The 22,874-nt window shown below is 41.0% G+C and overlaps 1 protein-coding gene across 5 annotated transcripts in view; it reads left to right on the top strand.

The window, feature by feature from the left end:
- The window catches only part of MTUS1 (microtubule associated scaffold protein 1), a 129,202-nt gene that overhangs the window by 78,025 nt on the left and 28,303 nt on the right, over positions 1-22,874 (top strand). For all 5 annotated transcript variants that reach the window (XM_027802159.2, XM_055712743.1, XM_027802158.2 and 2 more), the window contains one exon: positions 19,743-19,960. In XM_027802159.2, the coding sequence (XP_027657960.2) occupies positions 19,743-19,960 (218 nt within the window). The remainder of the gene's footprint in view (positions 1-19,742; positions 19,961-22,874) is intronic.

Genomic DNA, 22,874 nt, shown 5'->3' with positions numbered 1-22,874 from the left:
AAGGTAATGCTAGTTCTTCTCAAAGCAAGCCTGGATAGCAGAAAGGGGCTGCTAAAAAAAACTCCAGAAACTCACCCCACCCCCCACCTCCAACCATACAAAAAACATGCCAAAGTCAAAGCAATAACCTATCTCTGATGTTAACGCTTAAACTGTGCATGTATTTAATAAGGCATGAAAATGAGGAGCTTTGCTCAAAAAAAAAAAATCATGGAAGAAAGAACTGGACTGCTGTGAAAAGCAGATGCATGGCAACTTCTGTATTCTGGCTTCACTGTAGCGAGTGATGTTGGATTTTGTTATTCCTTCACTTAAATGGATTAATTGTATGTGAAGGATGGCTTCAAGTATTTGTCAACATGAAATAAGTAGAATTGCTACTTCCATCTCAGAATAAATTGGAGAGTAAATGTAAAAGCAAATTATCTCTGCTAATATCATTACATATTCTAAGTAAGCATTTGCTCCTGCTTGCTATGTCTAATAGGTGAAAAGGGTCTGGCTGCAACTTCTATTGCTGTGAAGCAGGTCGGAGTTTGAAAGGGATAGGCAGGTACAATTACACTTAAAAACTTGATTAACTTTTGAATTACTTAAGGGGATTTCCAGTGTGGTAAAACTCAACTTAAACTTTTAAAAGCTGCCTCTTCCAGTTTCGTAGCTTGTGCAGATGAATCTGTTACCATAGTAGGAATGGCTTGCAGTATTCAGACAAGTCATTACTACCTATTCCGTTTTTTTAATGTGAACTTTCTAAGGCATAAAGCAATAGCTATTTTGAGGAAAACTGTACTATGAAATTGCAGTGCTGGAATGCAATGTTTTAAATATTTTCAGCCACTTGCCTCACTGTTCTGTGGCATAGAAAACTGATTTGGGAGGGGGGTGAAGGCAAAAAAGTTCTTGCATCTTCCATTAATCAGATATAATTAACATTAAGCACTGTTCATCAAATATGATTAATGTCAGGTACTGTGGAGGCAGTACTGAATTGATTTGGACCACACTAACCACTCTCACTGCATTCAGTGGCAAGAGATGACAGTTTCTGTTTATAGATTGGCTGTTAATTTAGTGTTGTGTAATGAAGCAGTCTCCACTGTTTTTATTATTTTTAAAAAATTCTAATCCGTGAGTGGCATTACTCATATGAAGAACCTAGGTCCAAAGTTGATAATTTGATGCCTTTAGGAAAAGTGCTGGTGTTTCAAACCGCTCTTGACTGTTTCACCAAATATCTTACCAAAAGCTAACTTATTTGGAAGATTATTTGCAAGCAGACCACATCTCATGTGGCTTGTTTCTCCCCAGAACAAAATTCAGTGAAGGCTGCATTGGTCAAGCTGGCTAGCTTGCTGAGTTTACCTGTATCTTGGTGTGTTCTTCTGTAAACGTAGCTACTGTCTATGGTCCAGTGGAGTAGTGTTGTCATCAGAAAGATTTGATTGAATTAAACTTCATTTCTAAGAGGAGGCTAAACAATTATTTTTTACCGTGATAATATGGTCAACTAGTGTTGCAGAATTATTAATTAATGATTTAGATTAGTTAGTAGTATCACCACGCCTTTCTAGCCATGTCCACCAGCAGTGCTTGTCCCCATTACCTTTTCCTGGTCATGGAGTATTGTTTTTGTTGTCTGTCCTACAAGGAGAAAAAAAGTAGCATTCGATCTTCTGAAAAAGGAATGCATCAGCAGTATAACTTACATCTTTAAACCTTCTTAAAAAAAATAATCCTATTCTATATAGCTGTCGATATACTCAAATGTTGAAATAACCCACCTGGAATAACCTGGTGTCTATCTGGCTGAGTTGTTTCGTTATAGTTGCTATTTATGCACCTTCCATTGGTATCTTCGTTACAGCTGTCTAATGGTTGTAGCAAGGCTGCTAGTAACCCTGGGTCCTGTGTTCAACTCCTGGTTAAAATTTTTGCTGCTACTTCTCATGGTAGTATGCTGGTTATACATTTATAGCAAGTAAAGGTTCTTCTTAAGGATGCTCATGTAAACAGTTTGTATGTGTTGTTATGGAAATACTTCAAGTTAGGCCGGAAATAGGACAGCTGGGAACATCTGTGGTGAAATTCTTTTAATGAATGCTCATCCTTTTCTTAAAGAGAACTAGCAGTCCTTCAGCAGAAAAGTCGGAGAAGTGTTACAAATATTACTTATTAATGACTTAATTTCTTTAATCGTATTTTTAGACTTGGATATTTCAGTGGCCTTCATTTTTACCTGTGTGAATATTGCTAATATCAGAATATGTAAACTTTTAAAAATGTTTTGTTTATATATATTATAAGAATAGACTTTTTGCTAAGCCTTTTCAAGTATTTTTAGTAGCGAAACAGGAATGTTGGAAATGCCTCCAGCAGAAGAGTGAATGAGCTTACTTGAAGTCAGTTGAAAATTATTCTACTCAAAATAAAACAGAAGGCTAGAAAACTTTGATTTTCTTAGACATAAGCATGGGCCGCTTGATGTATAACCAATATAAAATCAAGGGTCACTGATTTCCACAAATATTACTGTAAAATCCACCACCTGCTTAATTTGCTTATCAAATTAAGACATTTTGTCACTTAAAAAAGGTCCTAATATGAAATGAAAAGCATAACCCTATTAAACCTGTATTCTTGGGAAGGATCTCTCACCTAGGACTTGGGGTCAAGGAAGAGAAGAGGCATGTGTAATATGCAGTGAATATTTTTCTTGCTGCATTTGTTAGTGTCACAAGTAGAGGTGTTTGTAGTTAGAGATCTTGTGTAGGGATTAACCTCCCATAGGGGTTTTGGTCTTTGCGGTAAATGACAGGTATACCCCAGTGAACACTGCAGTTGCCTGAGGTATCAGCTTCTCAAGAAAACTTCTGTAGTCTTCTTTCCCTCCCTCCCTCCTCACCACCCAATTAAGCAAAAATGTAAATCTGCTGTCTTTGTAGTTGCTTGTTAGCTTAAACAGAAGAGACTCGGGGGAAGGTTAAATGCAAAGAATGTTGTGGTGAATGTTTTAAACCTCCTCCACAGGAGCTGCTTGGTCTCCATAGCAGGCACGGCAAGCAGTCGCTTCTGGCAGGGAGTGCTGGTGCCTGTCGGGAGCCGCTGCCCAAGTGGTCTCTCCTTGCTCAGTTTGGTTGGGAGTCATTGGGAAGAGAAGTCCCTTAACTTCCAGCTGTGGTCAGCAAGCAGCAGCAGGACTGCACCTCTCAAAGGATGGAGACCTACTGTATCTTGTGGCTAATAAAAGCACTGAGTGCTGCCCTGTTCTGTTTTGTTTTCAGCTTGGGAAGATGTTTTCACGTGGGCTCTGTCGGGTTGTGCTCACGTTGCTCCTGAAACAATGGTGCGCAGTGTTCTAGGCACGTCCCTGGGGAGGCATCTTTGCTGCTTAATAACAGGAAAGCTGTTTAACATAACAGGAAATACACAAACAGGTCCTCAACGATGACGTGGTGACTGCCAGGAGCTGTGTAAGTGCATTTTGTGTGTCTTTTGGAAAGAGGATGTTTCCAGCAGCACTTAGAGCTGGCGTGGGGCACTTGAGATGCCGTATTTTCTGTCTTGCACTTGCATCAAAGCATGGAAGATTGACTTCACAAGGATGATTTTAACCAGCAGCAACTGAAGTGGTTCTGTTGAGTTGCAGTTTCATTCTGTTGACCAGCAAATTGTTTTTCACTGGCAGGGTAGCTTTAAAATACTGTTTCAAGGTTGATTTCAGACACATGTTCAGCTATGCTGCTGCCTCCTAAAATACACTTTCCTTAACATGTGAGCTTATTTCTAATTTTGGCAACTGCTTAAACTTTCCTTCATTCTGCAGAGACTTTACTTCATGATGACTGTGTTGATATGTTTAATCAAAAGGATTAATATATCGTACAGGTGCTTAAACTGTAAATTAGGATAGCAACATATGTAAAAGTAAAAATAACTCTATGTGAACCAAAGTAGTGGATGTGGATATGTGAAAATACCATTTCTAGTGCCTTAGAGAAACAGCACTGATCTAGAGTAACCCAGAGTCTTAACCAAGCTATGAAACAGTTGTAGAAATAGATAATCCTCTAGTTATATATAGAAAAAGTTTAATGCAACTTCCCTTATGTGATCTTCTAGATATGCCAGGGTAGTCCTCTGCAAATGGAGTAAATGTATGCCTCCGCTGTGTTGTGTGGAAATGACAGTATAGATTAACACTTTTTGCAAAGTAACAGGTTAATTTTCAGTTCTGGGAAAACGCCTAATTTGGGACTGAACCTGAATTCATCTAATGAATTCAGTGTCGCTGAGGAGGAGCAGCCTGCTGGGCTGCCATTTTGAGCTCTTATTAAAAACAAATCGAGATATTGATTGAAACAAGGTCATTGGGCGATACCATTGCAAACGATGTTTAAAATGCTACATTAGTGTTTTTCTGCATAGCTCCTGAGAGCTTGAGGACTGATTCTGAAGGAATTTGGGAAGTCGAACATTACTGTAAATTTTACTTTTATCAGTTAGTGTCCAGCCTGTAAGCTTAATCATGCCTATGTTGTCACTGAATTTTTATTAAATTTTTTTTGGTGTGTGTCCGTGGGCAAAATTCACACCCTAGCTTGGTCTCTGAGTTGTTTCATACTCCGTTTTATACTCACAAAATTTGTGACTTCTCTAAAAAGTGGATCTGTATGTACCAAAAAGAGAACTCGGATGTTAGCTGTTTATTTTGTAATTGGAAATTGCAAACTGCAGTCACGTATTTTATGAGGAAAATGTTAGAATTGAACTTTTAAGTGATCTTTTAGTAGATAAAGTATGATTATTCTGGATAACTTAGCACTGATTGTAGTGCTTCCTACATGCTTGAAGTGCCATCACCTTGCTTTTTGAAGAATATCATCGGTGAATTTGAGTCTAATCTGTTTTTATTTGTCTTTAAATGGATGTAGAGTTTCATAAACAGAGAAAGCTGCTGCTGTATACATCCAGAAACAGTTTTGGCACAAAGGCAATAATACAAAATATCACTAAGGCTCTGGAGGCTCTTTTGATTCCCACTGTCCGTCCTACTTTTTATTCCATAATATCCTTTAGGCAGCATTTCAGTGCCATGCTGAAGTCAGTGACATTTGTTGCAGTCATATAACATCATCTCATACTGGAATGGTTGAATAAATAGCTTCTGAGTTCAGAGTAAAAGCCACTTTGTCCTCTCCATCCAACACAGCTGCAGTTACTGTGCAAGAAATGATGTTGCATATTAATGTGCTAGTCTTGTTGTCAGAAATGTATTTTACTGGTCTTTTTTTTGTACAGTTGTTTGCAAGGAAGGATTATGGTTCCTTGCAAATTGCTGAGCTTCACATAGACTGTTACTCTAAAAGACTTTGAGCAGTTCAGAAAAATTTAGACAGAAATATCAAGTTCTTGAATCTAACATTAAGGCAAGCTAATACACATTCTGAGAGTTGACTAATCATGTGTTGGTTGTGAAGGAAGAATTGTTACATTGAATTACGGGCAGGCACAATCCACGAAGTGAAGTTCAGTGATTCAGTTAAAGTTCCAAATTAGTTCTGGGTGGGTTGGTTGGTTGGGGTTTTTTTTACCTTTGCAGCAAAGTGGATCTCCATAATACATAAGCAGAGAGAGACTTTCAAACTTAAAAGGCTTAATTCTGTATGTTAGAAGAATCCTGTTTGGATTTGTTTGGAGTTCTTTCTACAAATAGCTGTTAGGGTTGTTGGAGCCAAGTTTGATACATAGATGTAGAATAAACTTATGATGAAAAAAACTCAGTCTGTTAACTTCTTTTAGAATTGTAAGTAACAATGTTTTTCCCAGTTACTTGATGATTATCTCTAGCATACTTACATTGCTTGCCGGCCCTTTTGGAAGTAGTTGAAAAATAGTTAAGCTGTCTACATATGTGACTTCTCAAAACATAGGAGACTGCTGTCCGTGTGTGAGAGCAGAAGAGAAAAGTTATCAGCTAGCCCTTTAGTATCTGCATGAAATATGTGGCATGTAGAGAGATTATAGTCAGTGATTCAATGTACGTGAAGTCAGATGAAGCTTGAGCAGGAGGAAAAGGTATGAAAAAATGCAGGGGGGTGTTTTGTGGTAAGACTTGAGCAGTCTGGTGAAATGCCTTTTATGTCTAGGTAGCATTTACCTGACCTCTGCAAGGACTGGTGTAAATAGTTCTGGGAAGCTTCTTCCAGTCCTGTGTTTCTGATACTGAGCGTTGTAGGGTGGACTACGCTACTTAGGAAGGAATGAGTTGAAGCATTGCAACTCAGATGGCTTCTTCCCTTCTGGCTGTGCTTCAGCAACTTCACCCCTGATCGCATGTGAGCGCTGGGGTCTTCAGGAAGGCTGGAAAAGGAGAAAGGTTGTCTTGATGTCATTCTGCTCTCAGGTTTTGTGTGAGGCTTTCCTATGCATATGTGGATATGTAGTGGGTTTCTTCCTGTAACACCATACACATGCACACACACACTGTCCCCACTGAAGGTTTTTTCCTGGATGTGAAGGTACCCCATGTCTACGTATCTGCAGACCTGGAAGCTGGCAGCCCTGAGCGTATCTGAGAACAATGTGGAGGTAAGAAGAAGGGATCAGGATTTGCACTGGGGAGGCAATTAATGGGATCTAGGAAGGCCCTGCAGATGGTATGAACTAATCATGGTGGGATTCTCTGTCCTAGTAGACTCCGGGTCCTGACTTTGTAGACAGAGGCTGCAGAATGAAGGGCAAAAGTGCACCATGTCCTGTACTTGTGCTGAAGCAGTAGAGGGCACTAAACAACAAGGAGCAACTTCTTGTACAGGAGGAGGTGGAAATGGAAAGAAAAGGCAGTGGAGAGGAAATAAGAGCAGAAAGGAGTGAGGAGCATCAGTCTTCAGCATCACTCTGTGCTTGGTTCTTTGGGCAGGGGTGTGTTTCAGGAATGACAAGGCACAGCGGCAACTATAAGAAGGTATGCAGGAAAAAGAGGACTGCTTCAGATGCCTACTGACAGCAATACCTGAACTAGAAACTTAAACAGAATTGCTAACATCCAGTATAACAATTTTCTTCCTTGAAAACCTAGGGAATTCAAAGATTTAAGGTTGCCTGTGGCATATATGATGAACTGATGTAGCAAAATGCAAATGCCTAAACCAAAGGTAATAGATTGTGATACAGTTCACAAACTTTAACTTGGTCCTTACTAGCTAAGGCATCAGCGCACCACAACATATCCTCATGCAATTACTTTTCATCCTGTGGTCGGTTTTGTCCTTAAAAATGGATGGGTTTCTTCAGTGGGGTTTTTTTGGAGGTAGATGAAGAGTTGTTTTATTAGTGTAAATATGGCCCATCCCTCATATCAAAACATCCATGCTCTAGACTTTACATTATTAGTACAATAAACTAGTTCTACAGTTGTTCCCATCCTTTTCTTTTGCCTCAGACAGCGGTGTGTAGCACCGTGTAGTTAACTAGCATGTATTAGGCTTTGTCCTAATTCAGAACAAGCTAAGAAATTGAGCAGCAGTATTCTCGGTTATTTAGAAAATAACCAGAACAACCCTGATCCACTGGTAGTCTAGCTGGTGCATGTTAGAGTTGTCTTCTGTAAATTGCATAGCATTTCAGATTTTTTTATTTAGTTTGCAGTCATCTCTGATGTATGGTGGGCTAATACCTTCCTCTTCATAGTTGATGTGTGGCTCAGATTCATGCTTGATACATACTAGCTAGATGAAAAGCTAATTTGATTCTAGATGTTACAGTTCCAGTAAATGACTAAATATATTGTGAATGCAATGTTAAGACAAAATCACTTTGTGTGTTAAATGTTCTAATTTCAACTAGTGCTTCTCTAAGATAGGCCTGTGGTACACGAGGTAAAAAGTGTTACGGACGCAGTGCTGAGATTTCAGAGTATTAGTCAGGCTTACATGTGTACTATGCATTTAAACAGGCAAGACATCTCTCGGATACATTAATTACACACTTAACGTTCAAGTCTGGGACTCCTTTAAGTCCTTTGTAAAAGGTGACTTGTAAAGATTACCACTTTCCATCTGCTAGAAAACGTGGACTTTGCTATTTTGAAGAAGAGTTTTTACAATTCTTTCCTGCCATCATCACTGACTTTGCAAATGCACCACTACTGAGGTTGACAAAATGTGTGACCATTAGACATCATCTCACCTGATACTAACTTGGTCCTCATCAGGGCTGGAAAAGAAACAGCTACTGGTGAAATTACAAAGAAACATGTAACATTAAGTGTAGGGCACAGTTTTAAGAGTCTTGATCACCGGTCAAAACTTGCTCTTTAGAAAATGCACAAGCTGGTTGATCAGGCAGTTGCACCAATGACAGGTTGAGCTAACACTCATCTTTGTGCTTTAATTTTGGAAGCCACCAGCAATTTGGAAGGTAATGCATTTTGTCAGATGTAGTTTAGGTATCTTTACAAACATCATAATCAAGCTTCTTCCAAAGCTTCAGTATAAGATTAATGTAGGTTGTAAAACAGAAGTTACAATCTTCAGAAATGTGAGTGAGGCTAATGCAACATGGAGATTCTGTATGCTTAATCAGTACAGTAACAGATTATACCAAATTACTGACAAACGAAAATGTGTGTTGGTAACATGCTTCCTCTAGGGGGAAAAGCACTGTGTTCCAGGTGATCAGTAGTGCATGTGACAGTGTCCTAAAACAGTTGTACAAGCTTGAGAGCTGTATGCCATAGGACATGTTAAGGAAACAAAAGCACATTAGTGTTAATCACTCGGAAGGTATATTTTTGGTCGAGAAATACTGAGGTTTTAACGGATGGTTGATTTTAATAGGCACATACCCATAGGGAACCCAGTTCAAAGGCTGTCATGTGGGTAAGAGTTCGCTGGGGTAGGAACTGGAGAGATGACATGCTGAGGCTTATCTGGGAGCCTCAGTGCAATGTCACGCTTGGATTGTTGCTATTTGCTTGCCTTGGATTTGTGGCTGTCCTGGCACCTCCTGATTGCAGGGAGAGCACGTTCTCCCTCACAGAAAGGTGTCAGGGGCATGCTCATAACCCAACAGAAAAAGTCCAGACCATCACACTGTAGGGCAGAGGGCGTGCTGCACTCTGTGGGTTGTTACTTCAGAGCCTGAAAGGCATGAAGTACGTGTCAGGTTAACTGGCAAGGAGTAGACCGGCATCTGTTTTCAGAAGAACCCTTATGCAGAAGGAGTTAAGGACTGCTTGTGGTTGCCGAGCCTTTTGTGGAGATTGTGCGAAGGCTCACTTAGAAAGGTGTGCGGCTGGAAAATGGGCCTTGCTTGCTATCTCTTGGTGTCTTCCCAGTCACCTGTATTTGCGGGTTGTTTCTTCCACCCCTGGTTCTGTGTAAAGTATGCCATAACGAAACAGTGCTCTTGGCTCGTGCTCCGTTTGTTGTGCCAACAAGCAGGAAGCTTAATGAAAAGATGTATGTGGCATATTATAGTTTCTAGGTAACGGCTTTAGGCTGCAGGACTGTGGTATGGTCTGTAAACATTTGGGTTCTTACTCAATAGTCAGCATTGTAACGGACAGGGAAGCATTTGACATGCTAATAGGTTTTGCTTCAGAAGAGACTTGCTTCAACCAGCGTAAAACCCTGTGTGGCCAGTGCTGTAAGATATGTGTGTGTTGAGCGTGAGATTAAAACATTAAACAGGCATAGAGATCTTTGAAGTACGTAAATTCTTCAGAGATTTCCCTTTCCTTTTTGCTATCATGTGTTTAAGGAGACTATCCAGTTCTGTGGCTAGAAGCGAGGAGCAAAACGAATGGATTTAAAATGCTATATGGGGGCTAGAATTCAGTGCTATAATACTGTAAGTCAGCGGATGAGTTGGTATGGGAGGACAGGCACAGACTTCAGAAACAGTACTTCAAACTGAATGCCTGGAGTAGTATGTGATGATTCTGCGCTCCCCCTCCAGGCTGTACAGCATTTAAAATTGTATGCTGAAAAACCTTTGTACCCCTGCAAAGAAGGGCAGAGGGATTTCTGTGGTGTATGGTTTAATCCTGCTGAGTCAGTTTAAGCATCCAGGTCAGCTTTCACCTGCCTGCAGTTAAATTTTTTTGAGTTCCTGCAACTTTTTTAAAAGCCTCTGTGGTGGTGGTTGGTTGTTCTGTTCAGACCAGCTCGAAAAGTCTGATGGACAGCTAAAATAAGCTGGTATTCCTGGACAGGGACTAGTGCCTGACCTTAAGGGAAAGTCAGGAGGTCACAGCAAGAGTAAAGGAAAGGGAGAGCTGCCATGCTTCTTTAGAAAGTACTTAGTTGCCATCTTGGGCTTCAGACCATGTTGATGCATGGGGAGATGCAAGATGAGAAGTACTGTTTCTCTTTCCGCAGCTGCTTTGAGACAGCCAGCTAAATAAGCAGCTATCAGAGTTCCTGAGGTGCAGCATCTTAAGCATTTCAGTTAGGCAAATTGTCCAGGCACAGCTCTGAAAAATGAAGTCACTTTGCTGCAGACTAGAACGGGCTCATGACTGACATGCTTGAAGTGTGAACAGAGCAAGTTAGGGATGTCTGTGCCAGCCTATACAGACAGGCCTGAGGCAGAGCTTAGAAACAAAACATCACTTCTGCAGGAGTCTGTGTTTGTACAGTCACCAGCCTGGACTCTGAGAGGCACAGCAGGAAGGTGTGTGTTTGCCACTTGCCAAGCTGGATGCAGTCAAAAATTACAGTTGACCAAGCTGTGGAGCAGCTGCAGGTGTTGGAAGACTTCCATCCATGTCTGGCCTGTCAGGCCCTCTGCAGACACTGCTAATTGGGTTTTGTGACTCCTTTCCCTGTATATTTGAATCTGCTTCCTGCATTTAGGGCTCAGAGCAGGAGTCTTGAAAGAATTTAGGCTGTTAATTTACAGCTAGCTAAATTTCCAGGTCCTCTCAAAGATAATGTATGTACCGCTGCAGATTAAACTCGAGCTTCCTTATTTGTACGGGTCTTAAGTCTCCCTCTGTCAGATGTCATAGCTTGGCACAAGGCAAACTTTAAAATCAAAGCAGTGAGATCGAATGGTTCTGAAGTCTTTCTGTTGCATTGCTTGAATAGCTTGTACGCATTGTGGTAGGGGAGGACGGCAGGAGAACTATAGGGGTTTTTGAGGCTTCAGAACTGGCTGTGTAAAGATTAACATACAGGGCAAAGTTGTGTACTTGCTGATGGGCCGGTTCAGATGCAAGACTGAGATTTGAAAACTCCTTAAGGAAAAAACCCAGAATCGGATGCATGGGTCACGCAGTACTGCCTCAATGGGACTGGCTCGCTTACAGGAGGAAAAGATAAAGCATCTAGAGAAGAGGTCAGCAGTGCAGGCCTCTGTTCTTCAAGCTCTAATAAAAACAGGTGGACCTTCAAGTTTACTTCAGTGTTTATCAGTGTATTTGGAGAGATTTGATCCAACTCAAAACTCCACTGAACACAGTTAGCTAAAATGTTTAATGACTGTTAATATTGTACAGGATACACATTTTGTACTGCTTTCCATAACCTGGTTCAGTGTGTCTTGTGGGGTGCGTTGCCAGCATTTCCTTACTTTTATTTCAATATTTTAGTTTTAACTTGGCTAATTTCATAAATATGAGTATATATCTAGTCTGCAAGAATATACTCTTGTCCAGGTGTTCTTTCCCATTATGTGTAGCTTCAGCTCTATTCTGTACCACGCTTTGTTCTTACTCTTTTTCCATTTTTGGTTTGGTCTTTCTCCTTTCAAGAAGTCCAAGGGGTGGGGAGGGTTTTTTTGTGGATCGGTGGTTTTGTGAGTTTGTTTTTTGGTTTTTGGGGTTTTTTTTGTTGTTGTTGTTGGGGTAGTGTGTTCAGTTACCAATTACAACTAGGTCTGAAATAGACTTCTTAAAAAAGGGAAAAGTCAACATATAGATGCAAGTAGATTCTTCCTCTTTCATGTTTGGGAAGTGAAAATACCTGGTTGCTGTTTTCAGTCAGACTCCAGTCCTAGTTGTACAAACTAGTCAGTCTCACAGAACATGAAACCACCCTGAAGGTCAAAGTAGTGGATTTTTTTTTCTTGTATGAATCACTGTAAGCTTTGTCTAAATTCTTTTATTTAATATTTCAAATGTACTGTATTACTTAACACTGTCAAATGTAACTTACTGTGGTTTAGTGAGTTTCTATGCTGACTTCAGAACTATACATGGGGCTTTCCTCAGATGTTTTAACTTCGTGTATTTTATTCTTCTAATTTTAGAGCTATAGAAATAGGGATGTTTTGTGTTTGCTGGTAGCTAATTGTGTAAAAGATTTCTGTGTTTCTGTAAAGCAAAAGAAATACTTTAAAAACAAAACAAAAGACCCCAAACCCCCCAGCATACCCCACCCAAACAGACCAGATTTTGTTTAAATAAGACTTTCTTTGTTTTGCTCTAATCATTAATTTACTCTTGAGAGGAAGTCCTTATCAGTGTTTCATTTCTGTTTGTCTATGAAATCAGGAGGGTTTTTCCTAAACAGGAGAAAACATTAAGGTACTTGAGATGTATCAACGATAGAGGTGTCTCAGCTGGAGTAGAAGCTGAGGTAAAGCAGCAGAGACTGATAATTCTGAGACAAGTTCTAGGTTGGGAAACTTGTGTATTGATGAAAGCTATTGTCCATGTGTCACTAGCTACTAGGTATTCCTTCTGAGAGGTTATAAAATTCAGAGCAGCAGCAACCTCTGTAGACTTTCAATTTGCTTTGTAGTATCTACCCACAAGTTTAATTATAGGTGAGATTTTAGAGTGTCTCCCAGAGTGGAGAAAAGTAATTGAAACCTGCCTGGAAGCTATGTGAGGAGGATGATGTTTACAAATCCCCAGAGTCCTTTGTGATCGGACCTTTTAGTTTGAAGAAGGAATGTACCAAACACATTGATTTACACTCTGGATGGAATGAATGTATGCAACAGAGCAAGAGACCAGTTTCCAAGGTCAGCTTTTCTTCAGTTATAGCATTGTAGCAGAGGGCACTTGGCAATTGTGATGGGTGCACAGACGTGTAGAAAGGAGGCTGAAGCCTTTGAATTTGGTGATGTTGGACAGGAGTGACAATTGCAGCACCTAGTTTAGTCACCTGAGCTTTGTCAGCTAGGCTTTTCGATGTAGCTTATAGAGAAAAGCTTCCCTCAAGCCCTCCTTGATCCCAGTTAGGATTCTGCTCTGAGTCACTGTCTGGAGGAGCCTGTTCCTCTAGGGAGGAACCAAGAGGTACACCTGGTTGGATATACCCACATTTTTTTTTAATATTTGTTTACCCCAAAACCATCACTTACTCCCCCCCCCCCCCCCCCCAGCTGAAATCACTACATTCACTCTTCATGGAATTACACCTTTAAAATCACCAGAAAATAGAACTTATGACGGATGGCACTTTGAGCTGTTCCCCTTAGTATAAACAAAGGATCTGTGTTGGCTACCAAAAGCTGCCAGGAGGATTAAGATCTTGGATAGTTACATCTATGAGCCGAGTGAATACCTTCCCTCTCACAAATGGAACCTACTTGTTGTCCACCTGTATCATAACTGAACCAGTGAAAATCAGTTCAGCTCGATTCTTATTTGTTGCCAGGGCGTATCTGACAAGGTCTCTGCAAGTGCTTCACCTGTGTTTGTGAGATTTTTAGGAACCACTAAGGTATGGTGAAGATTGGAATGAAGTGTTACACTGCTGAGCTGAATTACTGCAGGTGTTGGTCTGGGGGTGCAGAAGTATTGCTAGTGCTTATACCTGGCTCTCTTCACCTACCTAAATCTTCTGCAAAGATGTTACATGGATTCAAACTTCAGGTTGCGCTTCTGCAGTCAGGTCTTCAGTGGTATGAGAATAACTCTCAGGATAGCTATACAGCTAGAAATGGGGCAAGGGGGGAAGAAGCTGCAGCCTGTAGTTGTGCTAGGGAAATCCCATCGGAAAGCCCATGTGTGACTGCCTGGCAGGTGATAGAGACCTGGAAAAAAGCTCCACCATAGGTGGTGTGTCCACCAGGGCTGTGATAACCCCTGTGATAGCAGGACAGTTGGGGGATATCTTCAAGTCATGAGATGGTCTGTGTGAAGGATGTGTCTCTGATACCTTCCTGGTCCCATGAGTGTGTCTGGACTAGTGTAGGAGGCAAACTGGCAAGCGAGCAGTAAACTTTTATTGCAAGTGGGACTCCTCAAGATTAGCTTTTTGGCCAGCAGTACTGTGGTGAGCTGGAAATCCTGCATCTGCTGGCATTCTTAGTGATGCTTCCCAGCCCAAACCAGTGGTGGTGGGGTTATTGCAGTTTTGAACAAATAGCATAGGCCCTCTGTTCTGGGGTGTCTGTAGGATCATGACTGTCTCCAAAAGCATCCTGGAGCCATGGCAGGGCCAAAGGTGTGGTGTAAAAGTTCTCCTGGGCTCCAGCTTTTGTGCTGCTCCAAGTTCCACTCTGCTGGGTATTGTGCTGAATACCAACTCGCCTCTTTGAAGGCAGACTGACGCCTTCTGTAGACCAAGGTCTACGTTGTGTTGGTCATTTTTTCCAAAGTTAATCCAATGACTGGGTAACTAAATTACTGTCTAACAAAACAGCTAACAGCCTTGTGTTATTAATCTACCTGTTTTTACGTGGCACCTAGACCTGTTACAAGCTCTGTGCTTAAAAGTAAGAAGCCTTAGCTTTTACAGAGAGAAGTCACACTCTGATCTGGTAGCTAAAAGGCTTTGGCTACTGCCAAAAGTATCTCATTGGTTGGTCTTCCTATATTGCTCTGGTAACTGTTTATTTTTTGTGGACTAGAGGGCTTCCTCAGGATCTGGGTTCTTCCAAAGACTGCTGAAAGAGCATTGCAAGCTGTGGGAATGAGGAAGGTGTGCAGTGGGAGTGGGGCAATGTCCAACGTGTTCACAGATGTACTCCTGAACCCTCACTGCAAACATTAGCAGAAGGACAGGTGCATAATCACCTTGTTGAATATACAGCTGAAATAACTAAGTGCAGTTGAACTGTCTGGGTTTCACCTCCTGCAGGCAATCCAAGCTCCTTTTGAGCTTTTGTGTTGGAAAGGAAGGGTGCGCTGTGTCCTTGCACACTGTTTAGCTGTGTTGCAAGAAACCTGGTTACTGATGCCCAGGCATACTTTGATTGATGCACAGATCAAATGACTGTTGGGAGTGGCTTTTGGCGTGACGTCCCACGTACAATGATGTCAGCAAAAGATTTTAAAAAATTCAGGTGTGGCATAATCTGCCAATTACACTGATTAGTGCTCTGGCTGAGTCCTGAGAAGGAGCTCTAGCTCTAGAGCTTTGCTTATTATTTTACTTAGTGCCTTTGTCTCACGTTGTACTAGACTTTTACCTAGTACCTTCACTGCGGCACGCTGTAAATTGAGGTAGGATACCATACCAAGGGCTATGTGCTAGCTCTCTTGCTATCCAGGGAAATCTGCTACCAGCTCACAAATGTCTCTGGCAGCTTGGAAGCTGTGACACTGGAAGAGGTCCTGCGGCTCCCGTGGGGTCGGAATGGAGTGCCTCGCTGCTCTGTTGGCAGAAGTGAAAGCTAGCCAGGAGGCGATGCAGGCTGGACAGAAGGAACTAAAGCACGATGTGGAAACATCTCAAAAGGAAATCAGAACAGTGTTAGCACTGCAGAGGAGCCAGCAACAGGTGAAAGAAGATCTGCAAGCAGAGGTGAAGTCCAGTCACTTGGATATAAGAACTGTGCTTGAGGAAATCCAGCGAGTAAGAGAAGAAATGGCAACTCGATTAAATACACAGGCTGATCTGGTCTTACTGATCAAAGAAGTGAGCACCAATTTAACATGTGTAGACAAGGCTTTCCAGAAAATGGAGGAGAGGCAGAAAGTTTTTACCAGCATGCATCTTCCTACAAGAGAAAATATTGAGCAAGGATTTTTCTTTGACAGATGCTTACACGAGACACACACGGGTTTTGAAAAACCTGTGGAAGCTAACAGTTTGGATGAGGAATGTGAAAAGAAGGTGCTTAGGGGTAAGGCAACGGTGACTTCAAAAGCATGGGGACAAGTGAGATGGTCCCTACTTGTGCTTATTTAGTAGTTTGTTTGGGCTGTCTGGAATGCTTTTAAGAAATGTATATTTTTTTTTAAATTGAATTTCTTAAAAAAGATAATTTCTAGCTATCAATAGACATTAGTGAGCAGATCTTCCTAGTGTATGATAAGCAAAGGAAGGCTTTGCTTTGGCTCTGCAAACCAAGAAGTTGGTGATAAGTGTTTCATCGGGTGATGCAGTGACAGTGCATAAGGTAGAGAGGCTCGGGGAACCAGCAGTACCAGGCAAGCTCAGAGATGGCCAGCCAGTCAATTACAATGTCAAGTACTGGGCAGTACCCCAGCACGTAAATGTAACTTTATGGAACACGCCCTAACCTACAGTTGTGTATTTCTTGCTTCTGAACGCCAATTAAGTAGCAAAGCTATGTATGGGAAAGAGTCTGCTTTGTGGAAAAGCTTGGGATGGGTCTAATATTCTCCTCAAAGAACTAGAGCCACTGCCATCTGTGTAGCAACTGTAGAGGGAGTGGGAGGATTGTTGAACCTTTTCCAAGGTTGTGGGGTATTTTTTTTTTTGCTAGTGAGGTACTTAATCTTCTATAAGTGATTCAGGGATCAAAAGGCTTAGTCTTAGCAAAATCATTGCTTGCTTGGTTTTTTTTTTTGGGGTTTTTTTTTTCCCTTACTAGTATGAAGAATGGTAGGACTTTAGATGGTGGTTCTGTCTGGTCACTGTGCTACACGTGGTACTTGAGAATCTGATTTCTAATCTTCAGAGATTGAGCATTTCAACTAGATTGAGTACAGTGTTTTCAAGCCTGTTGGAGAGGAGTCCAGAAGCTAACTTAAGGGTGGAAATTGGTCTGCTATGCAAATATGAATGTATAAAGGTGGCAAGTAAAAAGGCCAAAGTGAGGAGGACTTGGGCTGGTAACCAGTACTGTCTTTAATTTAGAGTCCATCACTGATGCATTGTATCAGTAATTAGATTCATGATGGTTTTGTTGTAATGAAAGCATGGCTTTTGTTTTGATATCACGGCATGCCTTCTATACAAATCTGGAAACAGTCTGTCATTGCCCAGAGGTACGTAGGCCATAAATAAGCACTGGAGTGTGACTGGTGTTAATCTGTAGAGGCAGTTCATGCTACAGAGGGTTCATGCTAGCAGAGAAATGCATTTCAACATTTGAAGTGGCTTTGTATAGCACACATCTATGATAAAATTGCCAACAGGAATGTCACTGAATTTCTCTGATGCATAGTTTTTGTTCAGCTTTTTTTAGTATAGCATCCAGGGTTTGCTTGGTTGGGTGTTTGAATGAGCTTCTAGGAAAAGACTTAGTAGTGTGAGCACCATGATAAAAGCAGTGGCGTGAAACCTGCAAACTGATATAGGCTGGCTGAACTCTGGAAACCCTGGGTAATCTGGAGTCTTGTCTCATTGGTGGTTAACTGTTGCATTACTGTATTGAAATGAAATCACTTCATTGGGTAACAGTAAGTGATGTAACTTTTTCCCAGAATAAAAATTGTTTGCAAACACTTGTTCAGGTTTAACACAGCCTGTCAGGGTCCTACAAATGGATGTAAAAACAATTTTGCGTGGTTAATTAAGTGATGACATTAGCATCTCTATCAGTGAATTTACCCAGTACCTTTAAATCAAGAAGAGTGCTCTAGTTCTCTATTTATTGTAAGTGGAGCATTCAGAAAGGGAGGTGGAATATATGAGAGAGTAGGAGTATGTGAGCCAGTAGGGCAGGGAAGGACTGACTGTACATGTTTATTCTTTAGTCCCTGCTCTTTTTTTTTCCCCTCTCTCCTTGATTATTGTTTTGTGATTTTTGAAGGAGCTTCAGAATGTAACCAGTATTTTCCTAAACACAGTATTTTCTGTAAGATTGCTGGAAATCTGACATGGTTGCTCTCAAATGTGAACTGTCATTCATATTTAAAGAGGTCTGCTCAAAGGACTTTGTTATGTCTAGACTGAGAGAAAAAAAGTGGTCACATTAGTTAAAACAGTGGTGAAAATAAGGTAACTAGAACTGGCAGCCAAGCTTGATCTTTTTCCCCTATAGATTTTTATTTTGATTTGGGCTATCATGTTGATATACCTCTTAACAACTCTACTATTAAACTGCAAGACAGTATGTTTCTGAAATATGCTTTTTAACAGTCAGCATCTCTGAGCAGAAGTGTAGTGAAATCTCTTTAAGAATACAGGAGTATCTGAATATGGTAAAGCAGTGTGCTGACAATTCTGTAACTGTGAGGGAGTACACAAAATGTTGCCTGGAGAGGATGTATTTGGAAAATTAATAGGCTTGGGAGGCACTTCATAGTCAAGCTCAGTAGGAGAGGCACAGAGGACATCAGTATTTTGAACAGGAAACTTGTTCTCAAATGTTTTGAAAACAGGTGAAGGCTGTGCAAGACTGATTTATTAATGCAATAGTTGATGTGTCAGTCAGGCTAACATTAACTGAGAATCAGAGCCTTTGTTGTTAATGCTGTCTGCAGTTGTGTGATTGAACCTTACCCTGCTGGGACTGTTCCAGAATCACTAGACAGCCTTCAGACCAGGTGCTTGGGCTTCAGAAAGGATTCATAAGCAACTGCTTCATGTTTCTTAGTTTGTTCCCTGTTTTTGTGTCTTGTTTTGGGTTTGGGTTTTTTTTTTCTTCATGTTCCTATTTTTCTTTTCTACGTATCTCACCTCTCAGGTTTCTTCACTTTATCTTGAAGAAATCTTGTTAAGATGAAACTGTACAAAGTAATCTGCTTAGATGTCTTCATTAAATTACCAAGGGATACTTACATATTGCATCAGCCTTTTATTGCAAAAGTGTTTGCTTGTTCTCTGCGTGATCAAATGGAGAGACTGGCCCTATCTGCACAGCAGTTCTGTACACCCTTTCTAGTCTGCAGGCAGCAGAGAAACCATAACCTCTCTGCGGAGTTTAGGAGTCGGGCACTGGGATATGTAATGTGGTTTCCTCTGACACGAGGTGGTTGTGTAGGGACTGAGGTTGCAACAATACTAAGAATATTAAATCTACAATGCAATTTTTGGACCGTGAATAGTGGCAGGGCAAACTTGAAATAGATTTATTTTTTCAAGTCTCATCCTTGTGACTGAAATTGCTGACACCAAGAAATGCTGCAAGACCTCTAGTTAATAAAGCTCAAACCTAAGCCACAGAGAGGGGAGGTTTTAAAATGAAAATTCTAAAAGAAAGAAAAAGACCAGGTAAATAAATGCAGGGAAAATGGGTTTGTATTCAGCTGTACTTTAGAGTGCAGGAAATACGAAATCTGCATTGCAAACAAACGGTCAACTCATGTTAGAAATACGTTACTGGAGAGGTACAATGACAGAGATCTTGCATTTTATGAACATACAAAGCACAGCATGAAGAGTATGCTGAAAAGTAAGACACGGGATACGTGAAGGTGGGGACGAAGTGGAAAATCGTTTACAAGGTTATGGTGATAGAAATTAACCTGGCAGATGATAGCGTCTGCTTTTCAGTGCTACTGAAATAACCCTTTCTCCTAATTAGTATTTCTAGAAGTGTTTGTAAGAATTTATAACTACTTTCTTTTGCCACCTGTCTTTTCAGGTTTGGTGAGACTTCAACATGAAGTGCATATTAATTAGTTGTTGTTGTTGTTCTAGTTGACAAGGGCAAGCAGCGGAGTCCCAAGAGCTCATGCATACAGACTCAAGCCTCCACAGATGTGCATTCACCTGGCACAAAAACAGCGGAGTTGACACAGTACAAAACAAAATGCGAGACCCAAAGTGGAATCATCCTGCAACTGAAAAAATTCCTGACAAGCGGTAACCAGAAGTTTGAAGCATTAACTGTTGTGATCCAGCACCTGCAGTCTGAGGTAAAAACTTGCAGCTAATGCAATTTTGGCTTTATTTTTTTTGAGCTTTTCTCAACAAGGGCTTCTGAAAATATTAATATGCCGATATGTAACACCTGTGTTTCCATTACAGTGATTTCTGTTTTCCTGTGGAGGTAGCAGTAAACCTACTCCTGCCATCAGCTGGGTAGGAAAAAAATAATCCTGACACTGGGTTTCATGGCCTCTGCAGCTTTTTAGAAGCTTTGCATCCTTTTTAGAAGAGAAGTTTTTACACATCTGTCATTAGAGTGTCCTTCAGGGTTGAGTACCTTTCCAAGTATATACTCCCAAGTTCTGCCCTTGTAGGAAAGATTAGTTTGAAAAGACAATCTGCATGACCTTGCTTTGTTATCTGACATTGGATAGAGGAGTGTATAAGGGGTAGACATGTTTTTGAGCTATTTGGAATAAAGTGTGAGTTACAGTGGTTTTATTTATTGAATCCTGCATTATTGGTGGTGTCTCAAAGTTACCAACATTTCATTAAAAAAAAACAAATATAGAAATGCACCTGGAATTTAAAGTAGAATTACTCTGATGGGGTTTGATGTTTAATTGTTCTATTTGTTTGACATACATAATGTTCCAATCAGTTTGATATTACATTGGAAACTTTTGGTCTGCTTTGAAAACTTTTGAGAGAAGAAAAATCTGAAGTTGAGGAAATTAAACAGTTATTTTTAATAATGTAATTATTAATAGCAGTTTCTTGTGCATTTGTAACTAATGCTTCAAGATTGGTATCAACTTTTTTTCCAGCTGTTCCAGTATGTAGTGTTTTTTACAGTCTGATATACAAAAACGCACTAAGTTGTCTTACTGTGCTGCCAGAAATGTAACATTCTCTTCTTGTGAGGTAATACCTGCTTGTTCTGGTTTGATCTGAAAGTAGTGCATTTAGGTCCAAGACTGGTTCAGTTCTAAGAGCAATGGCTCCTAGCCAGTTTTGTGGGTTGGGTTGTTTTTGTTTTTTTGGTTTTTTTTAACTGATTGGAACACCTTTCCCTGCTAAGGAACTACTTCAGAAATCTTTGAAGCATTTTGATACAGTATTTTTGGATGCCTGTCATCTAATATGAAATTGTGAAATTCTCATGGCTAAACTTCTGTACAAACTTCTAATTACTGTATAATAGGCACCTTGATTTTTGGTAAGTTATATAATTTAATATTTTTCTGGGTGGTTCTTTCAAATATATTGCATTGCAACTTTTTAAAATTCAGGAATACTTTATCAATGTCACATCTAATGAGAAGAAGCCTGTCATACGTATTTGCTTCTTCCAGGCTGTTTTACAGGTCCTTTACTCTAAAGAAGACTTCTTGTTCCCTCCCCGCCCCCCCCCCCCCCCCCCTCAAGAATCATGGGGTTGGTTGGGGGGGGGGGGGGGCGGGGGGAGAGAAGGAAAAGAAAAAAACTGGTGTCGAATGTGGAGGAGAGAGAGAACTGCATGGAGGAAACTAGTAATTTTGCTCCTTCCTTGTCATAATTCTTCTGCAGATGGAAAGAAAAAAGAAATTTTATTTCTGTTAAATTGTGTAAAATTAGTAATCTTGGTGAGTTAAGTTTAAGCACATGAAACTGGGCTAAAATGACACATTGAGGTGCTTTTATACCAGTTATTGGTATTGAGGTTGTTCTCTCCCAGGATGAGAGGGTGCTGGCTGAAGAGTCACTGCCTTATTCTTGTGTATTTACCATAGGGGTGAGAAGGACTCTTCTGCCATAGTGGTGTAAGGAATACTCATCATCTGGTAGTTAGCTGGGGGAAACATCCTGTAGGATTTCTGTGTTTTAGGGAACACAGTGAAGAGTTGTTTGGTGTTGTGGTTTGTTTTGGTTTTGTTTGTTGGTTTGGGTTTTTTTCCTTTCAGGTGAGGTGTGGCGTGTGGTATAGCTACCTTAATCTTAACTGGCCATGTGTTTATTTTTCTGAAGTATCACTTGGGCACTCATTGGATGTAGTTTTCAAATTGTTTGGGTAAACTTGGGAAGAAACTTGGAGTTAGTTTTCAGTTCATATGGCAGGGACTCATAGCTTAACTACTGCAGAGCCAACTGAAAGTCACTTCAGTTTCTGCTTTAAAAAACCAGAACAACAGAGCTGCGCTTCCATTCCTCCCAGCAGAGCAAACGTGAAGTGACACGATGCCGTGTAAGCTGATCAAACAGCTTGCTGTAACCAGAGGAAGGTCCTGCTCTGGGCTGCCCTGGTGCTGGTCTGTCCCTGAAGAAGGCTGATTCAGCTTGCAACTACCAGAAAGCTGATCCAGCCAAAGAGAGAGCGTTTCTTTGACAGATTAGCGATGTGGACCATCCCAATGTGTGGTCAGAGCCAGCGCAAGGGTGCGACAGGGCTGAGGGCAGGCAGCCTGGCCAAATGGAGAAAAGAGCTGGAGCGAGCTGTTAGGTCACTCTGAGGCTGTGCAGCCCAGCCCGAGCCTCTTGGCAAAACCTGCCCAGTCTCTCTGCTTTCCCTGCAAAACTGAAGTTACTGGGAGCTGATTCAGCTGTTGGGTTTGTTTGAGTTGCTTTCCTTTTCTTTTTTTCTTTTTCCCCAAGAGGTCCAATGCATTTCTGCATCAAAATTTGGAGTTGCTTCTTAGGAGCTCATTTGAAATGGGATATAGCTGCAAACAAAAGCAGGACTTGCTGGCAGCGATTTCTGTAAAAAATGCAGCCAACCCATCTGGAGTGAAGTTGAGAGGCTGTTGTCGAAGGGTTAAACGAGATTGAGGAATGCTGTGGTGCTGTTGCTGTCTGAGCAGGAATCTGGCAGGATGCTGCCTGAGCTCGAACCAGTTTGTTGCAAGTGTTATGCAGCAGCTGGCAATATTTTAACAGCTGTCTCTGGTAATACCTTCACGCTTCAGTGGTCAGGGTTTTGTCCAG

The sequence above is a fragment of the Falco cherrug genome, chromosome 1 (assembly GCF_023634085.1).
Source record: "Falco cherrug isolate bFalChe1 chromosome 1, bFalChe1.pri, whole genome shotgun sequence".
Lineage (NCBI taxonomy): Eukaryota > Metazoa > Chordata > Aves > Falconiformes > Falconidae > Falco > Falco cherrug.
This window is presented reverse-complemented; position numbering and strand designations above follow the sequence as displayed.